Genomic DNA, 11,968 nt, shown 5'->3' with positions numbered 1-11,968 from the left:
CACAAAATATTTTTGTTTAGAAGTTGGTGAAATTAAGAGAAAAACAAGTGAAATGATAATGTGCAATCAGTCAACAGGCCAGTTGGGTCTTCAAGCCCTTGGTATTGATTGAAATGGTCTGGGTTTTGCCGTATTAAGATAAGCTGGAGGTCAATTGATGTTCCCACAGCTTAATGGACAGAGTTCAAACAAACCAATTTAGCTAATAAAATACTTCTTTGAGTGTCTGAAACGTGTAAATTCTAATATTTTAGAAATGTTGTGATATAAATTGTTCATGTCTACCGTAAGATTTTTCATGCTTGTGTGTGTTACAGAGGTATGTGTGTGTCCCAACTCCAAAAGGTTACTGATTGAAGGAACAGAAAGTAAACAGACAAGAAGAGTAAGCAAGCAGAGATGGAGATGGAGAAGGAGGGAGAGACAAGCTGTGCGGATAAAAGACAGAACACTATGAACTCCTTAATCACAGCCCTCTGACACTCACAGATTGAGTGTGTAAGCTTAGCCAGTGGCTCAGAGCAGCTGTATCGACCCGGACTGTTACATATTAACCCCCCATATACAGGGGAGATAACTGGACATAGGCAGACAGGCCACAACAGCAAATGATGCAAAGACAAGTCATTCAAAATGGGTCACTTTATTCATATCCATGTAAAATGTATTTATTTATTTATTTTTATGTTTTGTATTAAAACAGACAATAAGGAAGACATTGGGCATAACAGTAACATAATACTAATTTAGGGGGGAAAGTATAATTTTTAATTAATATGATTGTATAACTAAACTTAACTTCACTTATCAGGTCGCGCACAAAAGCACTTGGAGAGAGGGTTAAGGAAAGACATCTGACATATGAGAAATGATCTTGTATCGAAATCAGTCACTGCATAACAGATAGGGTTATCATAGAAGCCTTTAAGCCTATGTAGAATATTTTGTTTTTGTCAATTACAAATAGACAAATACATAATATACTAAGCTGAATTCTCTTGGTTATAAAATACAATTGAGAATATATATATATTTTAAAGTACATATTTTTTTTGATCCAAGTGCTATAGCCTACTGAGTGTCAAGAAATAAAATATTAAATTAATTATTAATAATAATATTTTGCTGATTGCCTATCCAATGTCAACACAAATTGATGTGTGCTTAACTTACTTCTTTTTTTTCTTCCTCTTGTTGTAATTTGTGCCCCACCTTCCTTACATGGATGATGCCTGATCTGTGGTGTTTATGATTTTAACTCAGTCCTACTGCTCTTGACCTATGTTTTCCCAGTATGACTAAGATCTGCCAGAAGCTTTGACAAAGGCTCCAGGAAATCCCAGGGCAGTCCAAACAGAGTGCACCCAGTACCTGAGCCTGATAGCTGGGCTGATAACAGCACAGTTATCAGTGACAGGGGAGGCTTGGCTCTATACGTGAATATTGGACCAGCTGTATTGACTGCTGCAGCCCCTGACAGACCACAGGGGAGGGGCCGGATGGGGAGAGGGGGCTGATAACCCCTGCAGCCTGGTCTTACCTGGAGCGTGGGAGGGCACAGAGTCAACGCCCAATAAGCTTTCAATAGGCCTCATTCACCGCGGTCAATCTAAGGGTTCACACTAGTGCATGGCATTTGCGTAGAGGGTGAGCACTAATGTTTAGACAAGCAGATAGTATTATTCCATTGTCCCTATCTGTCACATTGCACACCTGATTTTGCCTCTTCTAACAGCTAGGCAGATTTTACCGGATTAGAAGTTATTATAAAATTACTTTAACATACAAATGCATTGAGTAAAATGTATGTATTTATGAAACTGAGGATCAGACACTACTTCATTAAACATACTGCTGTTATTAGTAACATTAACATCTCTGATAAAAAAAGTAAAGTACTGTTTCTTATTCCTACAAGGGTTACAAAATTGTATTCAAATGTATTTCTGTGTTTTTTTTTTATTACAAATTTTACTCAAAAAGAAGTGAAACATTAGGCCTACACGAATATGATCTATGTTCTACCTACCTACAACTACCTAATTATTATTTTAAATTGTAGGTTATGCATTCGTAGAGATTTATTTTTGACTGTTCATCACATCTATCAGAAAACACAGTTGTAATGTTGATAAGAGTGAGATTAGAGTTGTAAATGTTGTGTTTGCTTGCAGTGAATGAGACAGACCGTCGCCTCCTGTGGACTACAAAAGTACAGCCGGCCATGGTGCCTTCATGACACTTTTAGAGCCTGTATTAATCAATCTCAACTAGAGGAAAGAGTCACAAGTTTATAGTGTTTGAGAATCAACAAAGTGACTGCGTTGCACCCCCAGAGAATACCTCACATGGTTTAGCCCAATTACATAAATGAGATACAGGTGGGCTGCTCTCTGTGGGTCCAGAAGTGTCCTACATCCTTGTTTCTGTAACTCCTGCACATCCAGAGTTTAATTGATTGTGACCATAACAACACATCTGACATCTATTATTAAAGATGGGGGAGAGGTTGCAGAGTAAAAAAAGTTTTGTTTGCTCTTTTGTTCAGTGTAAGGCTGCGTTTAGTAAGTCATGGAAGCTACAGGCCCACCTCTGCAAGCATACTGGATTGGTAAGTGGATTTCAAGCAGTAAGAGTATTTCAATAACAAGAAACACTGTGCACCATATAACTTAGTCTCTTGTTTCCAGAAACCTTTCTCTTGCGACAACTGTGACAAGAGCTTCTGCACCCGCTATCAGCTCACTAGACATGAATTGACTCATAGTGGGGAGAAACCACACAAGTAAGCAACCCATGCCTCCAAACTTACTGTAAATTATATTAACATTTTGTTTAATTGTAGGTGTGTTGTTGAGGGCTGCTCTGAGGCCTTTGTCACCAATGCCAGCCTCAAGAATCACATGTCCAGATTTCACAACAAAGAGAAAAGATACAAAGTGAGGGAAGCTATTGCTGTATTTTTAAACACTGTTACATGGTAAAGATCATAACATTATATTTCTACATTGCAGTGTAACCATCAGGGCTGTGAAAAAGACTTTAATAAGAGGAATCGGCTTGCTGCTCATATTTTTGTGCACACCAAAGCGCTGCCTTTTCAGTAAGTGTTAACTTTAAATATGTAAGTTCAACTTTTAACTTCCTTCTCTATCCTACAGTTGCAAAATTTCTGGCTGCACAAAAGAATTCCCCTCTCACGGTAAACTAAAGCATCATGAGAAAATGCATAACGGTAGGTGGTGGAGTGCAACACAGATCATTTGTGTGTCCTGTACCTAAGACACATTGGTTTGTGTAGGTTATCCTTGTGAAGAGGAAGCATGTCTCTTCAAAGGAAACACATGGACAGAGTACCTGAAGCACAGAAAAGCACATAAAGGTAATGTGTCTAATGGTGAATTTGATCTAAAATGAGTAAAGTGACATTCAGTTATCTAATTAAAACTTTTTATCAGTCAAGTTGCCATGTGCGCAGTGCAAAAAGCAATTTGGTAATGCATGGTTCTTGAACCTGCACATACGGCATGTCCACTCTGGGGAGAAAAGGATGTTTCTTTGTCCCAAAGATGGATGTGACAAAAAGTTCAGTGGGCGCTTTCACCTGGAGAGTCATGTCCTGGGGTTCCATGAGGGCCTCAAGGCCTTCACCTGTGCTGTTGCTGGATGTGAGAAGAGCTTTGCCATGAAGGCAAGTCTCTCTGGTTTTGTTTTTCATTGATTCTATGATTAAACTTGACACTTGTAAAATTTGTTAGGAAAGCCTATGGCGACATGGCATAGTACATGAGCCGTCAAAGAAGCTGAAGGTATGTATTAAGATAAAAGACTTGTTAAATTCCCACAATTAATTTGTGTAATTGCAGAAGCCATTGAAGGAAGCAAACAAGCTTGCAGCAAAGTTTGCAAAAACAAATCTAAACAAGTAGAAAAGAGTGGCCGCACATTTATCAACATTTTTGTTCCTTAATATTTGTTTTGTCACTGGGCTATATAATAAAGCCTCATTCTCCTGCTTTCTGACTCATGAGTCTATTGTATTACAATACTTCAAGGGGATGAGGAATGACAAAAGATCAGTGCTCCTTTGAGGATTGTTTTATTAACAACACATTCACACATGTATAAAAGTGCAGCTGAGTGAGGAGCTGGTTCATGATGAGGCTTTGGGCAGTGAGCCCCAGGTGAGGCTGACAGGGTTGGATACAGCACTTGTCTGTGGTTCTGTCAGCTGTGCATCCACCTGCAGAGCCCTGGGTCTGCACTGCCCAGTGAAATGAGAACAGCACAAACTAACTGTTGCACTACCTGCTCCCCACAAGAGGAACAAACACAGCTAAGTGTGAATGCAGTCTGATGTGGCACAATTTGGAATAGGTCCACCTGGACATGCCGTCCTGTGGCTCAAACAGTCTCAATGCTTTTGGTCCTGAATAAGACCCAGCACAGCCAGGTCTCCACCGTGTTCAGAGGGACCAGAGACCCATGCCTATACCAGGCTGCCTGGCCAGGACACCACTGTAAGGGCCACTCTGCTCCTCTGTTCCTTCAACATGGGCACTAAGGCAGAGTGACTCATCCCCGCAGTCGACAGGCCATTTACTGCCACAATCATGTCTCCACACCTGCAATAAAGCCACAAATCTGTCACAAGCCTAGTGACTGTGCATTTACATCACTTATCACTCCTAAAATATAACAATGGTCTTCAATATAATTGTGTTAATTTTCTGCATCAATATAGGCATATTCAAAATATTATATTACATTTGTGACTATTTAAATATATTACCTTTACACTACTGTATATAACCCTTGGAGGAAAAAAAAGCTTGTTTACTCAGATTGACTGCTTCACATGTCAAACACTTTCTATCTTGACAAAAGAGAAAAAAAAAGGGAAATAACTAATGATAAAAAATACAAATGCATTCTACTATTTTATCACAACTTAAATCACTGATATTATAATACAAAAAGTGATTAGAGATTACTGACTTGAGGCGTCCATCATAGTACGCTGGTGTCCCGAGGACAATGGTTTTGATGAAGAAGGCCTGGTTTCCATGGCTTTCCTCATATCCCCCAACAATACTGAAGCCCCAACTCCCAGGGTGACTCCTGCGCAGCACAATTTCATGACTGCTGTGGAGGTAACTATGGCAGAGAGGAGTGATATGCTAAATACAGACAAAATCCTTTATTTTTATATATATATATATATATATATATATATATATATATATATATATATATATATATATATATATATATATATATATATATATATATATATATTAATAGTCATCATCTTTATATTTATAGTGAATCTACCTGGGCAGGCCAAGCCACATAACCCATGAGGGGGACCAGTTGGCATCAAAGTCACTGTCGTGGGAGTGCGGAAGCAGCTGGTCATGTTCCTCCACCATACTGACCTCCAGCACACGCAATTGCACTGACGGAGATGCTGCAGAAGCCTTCAGAGTCCCCACGGCCTCACTGTGGCTCAGGCAGGTCAGGTCCTGTCCATTGATGCTTAAGAGGACGTCCCCTAAAAAACAGCAACATTGTGTTGTATGTGCTGGCTGATAAAAACACAGATTTCTTTCAGTAAAAACACACCTCGTTTGATCCTTCCATCCCGGGATAGGCAGCCATGTGGCTGGACACTGGTGACAAAGATTGGCAGCTCCCCACTCTTACTGCCACGACCTCCCGCAACTGTCATGCCCAGTGATTCATGGGGCTCCTTTTTTACTGTGATGTGTTTCTCTTTACACGAAAGACATTTGGACATGTCCTGGTAGTAAAAGCACATACAGATAGCTTGTTATAAAATACTATATGCTACAGTAACTCCCACTTGAACAGTTGGTGTTCTTACTCTGTGGGTGCTGCTGCGAGAAAGGTGTGAGGGTACAGGACTTGAGGAGGTGCTGTGACTTGGCAGGAAGTGTTCAAGGCAGTAGAGATCTCTGGTAGAGTTTGATTTTGGTGGTGGGGATGGTTTGCTTGGCCGTCCTATAAGCAGATGGACACGCTCTCCACTTGCCTATAGATGCATTAGGTCTAATTATACTGAGCATTCATTTAAATTAATAATAAAGGTCAAAAACTGCCAAACCTGAATGATCTGTGCAGCCTGTTCGGGGGTGCCGTGCCGCAGGTCCTGGTCGTTCACAGCAAACACTCTGTCATTGCTCCGCAGTCGACCATCTTTTGCTGCCAGTCCCCCATCCAGAAGGTCCAACACAAACACTCCTGACTCATCAGTCCTCCGCACCAGCTTGATGCCCAGCTGCTCAGAGGAGTCGCGCTTGTGCAGAGTGATCCTCAGGGTGGTGGGGCTGGACGGGTTGCCCTCAGGGGTGGAGCAGGGGGCCTGGGGCACAGCAGGGGTGGAGGAGGAGGAGGAGGAGGATGGATGGGCTCGTGAAACACAGCGACGCTCACGCAGCACAGTCAGCTGCAGGGTGGTGCAAGGCCGAGCTAGAGTAGAGCGGGCAAAACTGTGTGGAACATTACTGATGTCCACATTGTTTACCTGGAAAAAGGAGAAAAAAATGGTTTAATATCTATACAGAATATGCCTGTGTATATTGTCATCATCAGTTCTAACTTTTGCTAATCTTTTGCTTCCAAAAGATTAGATTGGGGTGTGGTATAAGTACATTACATAATCAGAAGAATCTGAACTGAATTGATCAACTTACATAGTCAATAAGTAGCTAATAAATGCGGTCTTGAATTTTGACTATATAGTGCTCATCACAACATTATATTTGCTATTCAACAAAACATTTCCATGTGTCTATATTTTTAAAAATAGAAGAACACGTTTTGGATACAATAAGCAAATAGTTGCTCATTTTGTGTTATCTTAAATCAACACCATGTAACTTTCTGGAGGTGGCCTGGAGGTCACCTGTATGAAACCATAAATAGGAACAGTCTCCATGGAGATAGATAAGCTTTATGCCATCCCGTGGAATATTAAAGCCAAATGAGAAACATTTCCATGGAGATAAGCAGGAGGATGCCCGCCACACCAAGTAAGAGTCAGGTTTGTGGAGTATGTTTTATGGAGAAGGTGAGGACACATATTTTTCAGTGCAATAAAAAAATAACATGCTCCATGCTATATTTTGACTAAATAGTTATGGGATTGGTTAGGTTATGTGTTCTTGCCTTTGTCAAGTTATAGTTACATAATTACCTGTAGAATCTGATCCCCAGCGAGCAGTCTCCCATCTCGAGCAATGACTCCATCTCTGTACACTTCCTGAATTACAATGTTGATGAGGGGTGTCTCATTTCCCCCCACGATACTGATGCCCAGCTCCACATACGGGTTGGCACGGTGTACTTCTATAGCCGTAATCTCCCCTTCAGGAAGAGACGGCAGCTTCACACAGCCTAAAGCACATATATTATATTATATACCTTCAACTCTAAATCATTATGGTTGAAAAGACAAGATGAAAGACCTTCTTCTGCTGACAGGGGTGGTGATTCGGGACAGTCCCACCCAGATGAGGTGGAACTGACGGAGCGGAGGAGGTGGATGCAGGGGTTACTAAGGGGCCGCTTCACCCTGGGGACAACACACTCCAAACCCACCACACCTATTGATGGAAAGAGGCTAAACAAACCGACAAGCCAAATCTCTCCTTTTTAGTTTAACACTGACTGTATTGACTTACTGTCTTCTTCAGTGCTCTCCTCAAAGGCAGGGTTGTCAAGGCCAGCGTCTTCAGTCCACACTGGCCCGTTGTTAGAGGCATTACTGGTTCTGGTGGGTGGGGAGGGGCTGCCCTCTCTGATGGTAGTCTGTGGGGACTGTGGTGATCTGGGAGGGCTTGGCACCATTACTTGTTCATCCCCACTTTCACTACGTGGTCCGTCCACACTAGTCTGCTGGCACCTTGTCCCAGGACACCTTTTCAGCAATTCGGATCAAACGATAAATTACAATATTAATAGCAGGAAGAACACATTCTTAATTTGATTGCATATGTAGCAAATCTTGTTCAAAGCAGGTTCATCCTAATCTTTGTGAGTTTGTTTGTAGAGGCTTCATTTCTGGCCCATAAATAGATTCTCCTCATAGATATAGTACAAATAGTACAAAAGACTAGACTCAAGAGATCAGTATGGTCCCACTCACTTAATTGGCTCTTAGTGTTTCACTGCTAGCTCTTAGCAGGTCAGATTATTTAACTGATCCTTCCTCTTAGAAGTATCTAAGTAAGACTACTGCTATAGTTTGAGTAAACTACAATATAAATGCAAAAGTTATGTCCATTGTTTTAGTTCAGTCATTTCACCATTACCCCCTTTGCCTTAGTACCTTGTCTTACCTTAGTACCTGCCTAATCACCTCCATAAATAATTGACTTTGACATGTTGCACTAGCATCACACATTTCTTTCTTTCCATCTTAGTGAGCAGGTGAGGGGACCAAACCACGTGGGTTAATCTTTACTAAAGAATGTCACGCTTGTTCTCAATAACCACACAGGATCTATCTTTGCTTTTGGCTTTGATACCAACATGCTGTTTTCTTTCACATTTTCTTTTTTTTTTTTTTGATAATTTGCCACATGCTGATTTATATGCTTATATTATATGAAGCCATATAATCAAACATCTTGAATATATTATATCAACCACCTATAAGACAGAGCTTCTTTTAAAACTGCAGACTCATGCCACATTTAAACAGCTTTGGAGCTATAGCTTAGTCTGAGCTTGTTAGCGCATTTTCTTTTACTAAGGTGATAGGTGGTCTCTCATAAGTGAACAACTAGGCATGACAGCATCACTAGTTTATGTAAAAATCCAGTTGTTTACCAAATTCCAATCATTATGTAGATTTATGTAGAAAGAAAACAATGTTTTAGCCAATCAAATGTAAAACTAAATTTATGACTACTTTCTAAATTAATTACAAAATTTATTGTGAGCACAACAAACAATCACTAAAGGTAAGAACTCTGCAAAGTAAAGGGAAGTTTACAGAACATAAAGGGTCTTGTGAGAAGCTACAGGATAGCACTTCGTCCACACACCACTCTGACAAGACTTACCACAGACCAGGGTTGCCTTTGGCTGTCTCACAGAAGAAATGGTTGAACAGATCTCGGGTGTTGAAGTTGCTCAGCATGATTACAGAATGAAAGCATGCAGCTTTTGGTCAGCTAGCCCATGACTGTGGTAGGGAAACACTAATCCCCATCACATGACCTACAGCCCAATAATCCCTTAAGGGTCTCACAGCACCTGGTCTAAATGGGCCTGAGGACAGATACTTAGGGAGGACTTTCACTGTCATTGGTACTGGATCTGGTTAACTAAGATAATGTTTGTACTGCTGGTATAAAGAAACACAAATGCTGTGAATGTGTAAGATTAACATTTCAGCACAGAAGACTCTTAATTATTAGTTATTCAGTGCTTAATTCTCTGGTTACCTGTGTTTGAGATGAGCCTCCAGGTCACATCGCGGCATGCTGAGAGAGCACACTGGGGTCAAAGGGCACGACACAGACAGCTTATCCAACAGCTTGTGCACCAGGATGCTGGAGCGGCGGCAGGCTTGCAGCTGCAGATGGGCCCTGTCAAGGGGGCAGAAGTCTCGGTCCTGAAGGAAACTGCGGAGGCACCGGGCACAGAAGGTGTGCCCACAGGGTGTGTCCAGAGGCTGCACCAGAGGCTGCAGGCAGATGTGGCACACTAGGTCATCATCCACCTCCAGACGATAGTTGTACAAGTGGTTCTCACTGTTCCGATGCAGTTGCCCGCACTCTAAACACATAGAGTCCACCACCAACTCCACTGGCTTGGGTAGAGCCAATTCACAGCCTGGGCTGCCCATCTCTGTTGCTTCAACACAACTTAATCTTGGCACAAAAGACTCCAGTAGGATGGTGGGGCTGTGGTGGGATACAAAACTTCCCTATCCCATGAGCATCATAAGGGAAATGAAAGGCAGAGAGGACATATGCCCCCCAGAAATAGACTTCACATCTCCCTGCAGGACAGAAAGACAGCATAGTTTAAACAGGTGTGGAAAATACAGGTGCCAGATTTTGACCATATTTATATAATACATGCTTTGCTCATGTGGATAATTGTGTCTGAATGTGTACGTTGAGATTATGGTTTGCCACTCCTGTCCTCTAATCTGGCAGTATAATCTCTCTTTCGCTCTCGCCCGCAGCAATCTTCCAATTCCACATAGAGGGAATTATCTTGGATTGAGGCACAGATAGGACACAGATAGATGATTGGGGAACTAAGATTTGTCCATCAAGAAGCTGAAGTAAACATGGCACAGTCGCCCCTGAAAGGATTGATGAGGAAATTAAGGCAAAATAGAACCAAAATAAAGCATAATGAGCAGTTGTTCATAATCAGGAACATAAGAGATGTGCCTAAAATTGTCTTGAGAATTTATGATCAATTTGATCATCTTGTCAATAGTCACATCAAAAGGCGTTATGACCTCAGCCAGTCAGACCCCTGGCGATGCCTTTATCTGACAGCAGAGGGCGTGCCTCAGTCCACAGCGTGCTCTCGTGACTACCTGCCTCTGTTCAGCTCTTCTCTGTCTCCATGACGACCGGAGCCTGTGCTGCTCAGCAGGGCTTGACATTCAGAGTGTAGCCACACAACAGATGCACTTCTCTCGACAGGATGTTCTGGTCTTCTCTGGTACAGCCTCAAAGCCTTTGAGACAATGTGAGTCTCATTCTTCGTTTATTTTTCGCTGCATCTTTTGCCTGTTTCCTTGGATACCCATCTCTGAGACAACCTGTCTCCTCTGTCTCCTTGACGACCAGACCGGTAGTGACCGAGTCCAGCCTCCTTTTAGGGACGAGCCTCTGTCTGCGTGTGACTGGCTGCTTCTGTCTCTATCCCGCAGCTGGACATGAATTAAACATGAGGACACAAGGCTCCTCTGTTTCTGTAACAAAGGTGTGACATCACCACATCGACCACAGACTGATTCACAAAAGTAAACACTGCATGTACAGCAGTCTTTGTATAGGCCTGTGAATACGCTGCAAATATTCAGTTGACATTGGCTTTATTAAATACTGCAGGATTCCAATTCTGGTTGCAATGGGCAAATTCAATTTATTTTCGACAATGCAGGACACTGCAGGATATTTTTATCAACCCTAATAACACAGGATAATTAAGTTTAGTGTAACATGCCACTGTATAACCATAGTCCAGTCTGACAACACAAAGCGGCATGCTGCGTATTGGCCTGTGGGAATTGGATTTTCTAGAGACATTTATGTTTTGGTCTTATGAATAGTTCACATTTCATAGGACTGTAAAATCTCTAGCGTCTACAAAGCTGTGCCACATGGCAGACTGCGTACATGTAGCCTAACCCTGATTTAATCATTTTACAATTTGAATAGAAATACGAATATCCTATGTGGTTGGGTTTTATAGATTCATGACAGCGACATCCAATGACAAAAGCTGTCGGTCTCGAACTGGCAATGGTGGAAAAACAGAGACACAAGGTCCCAGATTGCGTTTCTTTGTTTGATTATACTATTTTGCCAGTTTCAACCATTGCTCCATCCTTCGCGCACTGATGTAGCGATAATAGTAACCTATCAGTGCAAAGCTGAAACACAGTGACACTGGCCACCGCCGTACTGATCAAATGCAGGCCTACAGGTAGTATTTTATTGTATTACCTGTTCAGACTGCTCCTCGGTATCGTGCACTCCAGCCCCAGAAGGGCACGATTCGCTGCGGGACCTCAATCACGCATTCACCGCAACAGACCGCTCCGCAAACTCGCACGTAAACGCCCCCGTGCCTGTCGAGGCGCAAGTCCCGCCCACGGGTGTCCGTCAATGTGAGTGGGCGGGAGTTGTGATTGTCAATCAGGAAAAAGACGAGCAAGTTCATTAATGCCTGCCTAATATCAAGG

General features: G+C 42.1%; 2 protein-coding genes across 2 annotated transcripts; one reads left to right on the top strand and one right to left on the bottom strand.

Moving 5' to 3' along the window:
- Window positions 1-2,384: 2,384 nt before the first annotated feature.
- Window positions 2,385-4,015, top strand: gtf3ab (general transcription factor IIIA, b). Its single transcript, XM_020925744.2, has 9 exons — window positions 2,385-2,611; window positions 2,691-2,785; window positions 2,846-2,939; window positions 3,015-3,103; window positions 3,162-3,235; window positions 3,302-3,382; window positions 3,459-3,691; window positions 3,759-3,809; window positions 3,867-4,015. Exons 1-9 carry the CDS (start codon window positions 2,498-2,500, stop codon window positions 3,927-3,929), a joined length of 894 nt encoding a protein of 297 aa, XP_020781403.1. The 5' UTR covers window positions 2,385-2,497; the 3' UTR covers window positions 3,930-4,015.
- A 108-nt stretch (window positions 4,016-4,123) lies between these two features.
- Window positions 4,124-11,857, bottom strand: lnx2a (ligand of numb-protein X 2a). Its single transcript, XM_020925689.2, has 11 exons — window positions 11,730-11,857; window positions 9,477-10,036; window positions 7,707-7,942; window positions 7,491-7,628; window positions 7,220-7,419; window positions 6,128-6,547; window positions 5,888-6,055; window positions 5,626-5,803; window positions 5,335-5,554; window positions 4,999-5,157; window positions 4,124-4,625 (listed from the first exon to the last, which is right to left on the bottom strand). The coding sequence occupies exons 2-11, from the start codon at window positions 9,878-9,880 to the stop codon at window positions 4,490-4,492; spliced, it is 2,259 nt and encodes a 752-aa protein (XP_020781348.1). The 5' UTR covers window positions 9,881-10,036; window positions 11,730-11,857; the 3' UTR covers window positions 4,124-4,489.
- Between the last annotated feature and the right edge of the window lie 111 nt (window positions 11,858-11,968).

The sequence above is a fragment of the Boleophthalmus pectinirostris genome, unplaced genomic scaffold (genome assembly GCF_026225935.1).
Source record: "Boleophthalmus pectinirostris isolate CB_2022bp ecotype Guang Dong unplaced genomic scaffold, ASM2622593v1 HiC_scaffold_15, whole genome shotgun sequence".
NCBI lineage: Eukaryota > Metazoa > Chordata > Actinopteri > Gobiiformes > Gobiidae > Boleophthalmus > Boleophthalmus pectinirostris.
Note: the sequence above shows the minus strand (reverse complement) of the source record. Positions and strands in the feature narration are given on the sequence as shown.

What these genes read in the sequence shown, in the direction of transcription:
- gtf3ab (XM_020925744.2), top strand. Translation starts at nt 2,498, where the DNA reads ATGGGGGAGAGGTTGCAGAGTAAAAAAAGTTTTGTTTGCTCTTTTGTT. An exon ending in GCACAGAAAAGCACATAAAG is followed by an intron (nt 3,383 to 3,458) that starts GTAATGTGTCTA and finishes ACTTTTTATCAG; the next exon opens with TCAAGTTGCCATGTGCGCAG. An exon ending in AGCCGTCAAAGAAGCTGAAG is followed by an intron (nt 3,810 to 3,866) that starts GTATGTATTAAG and finishes GTGTAATTGCAG; the next exon opens with AAGCCATTGAAGGAAGCAAA.
- lnx2a (XM_020925689.2), bottom strand. Translation starts at nt 9,880, where the DNA reads ATGGGCAGCCCAGGCTGTGAATTGGCTCTACCCAAGCCAGTGGAGTTG. An exon ending in GAGGCTCATCTCAAACACAG is followed by an intron (nt 7,943 to 9,476) that starts GTAACCAGAGAA and finishes ATTGCTGAAAAG; the next exon opens with GTGTCCTGGGACAAGGTGCC. An exon ending in CTCGCAGCAGCACCCACAGA is followed by an intron (nt 5,804 to 5,887) that starts GTAAGAACACCA and finishes TTTTACTACCAG; the next exon opens with GACATGTCCAAATGTCTTTC.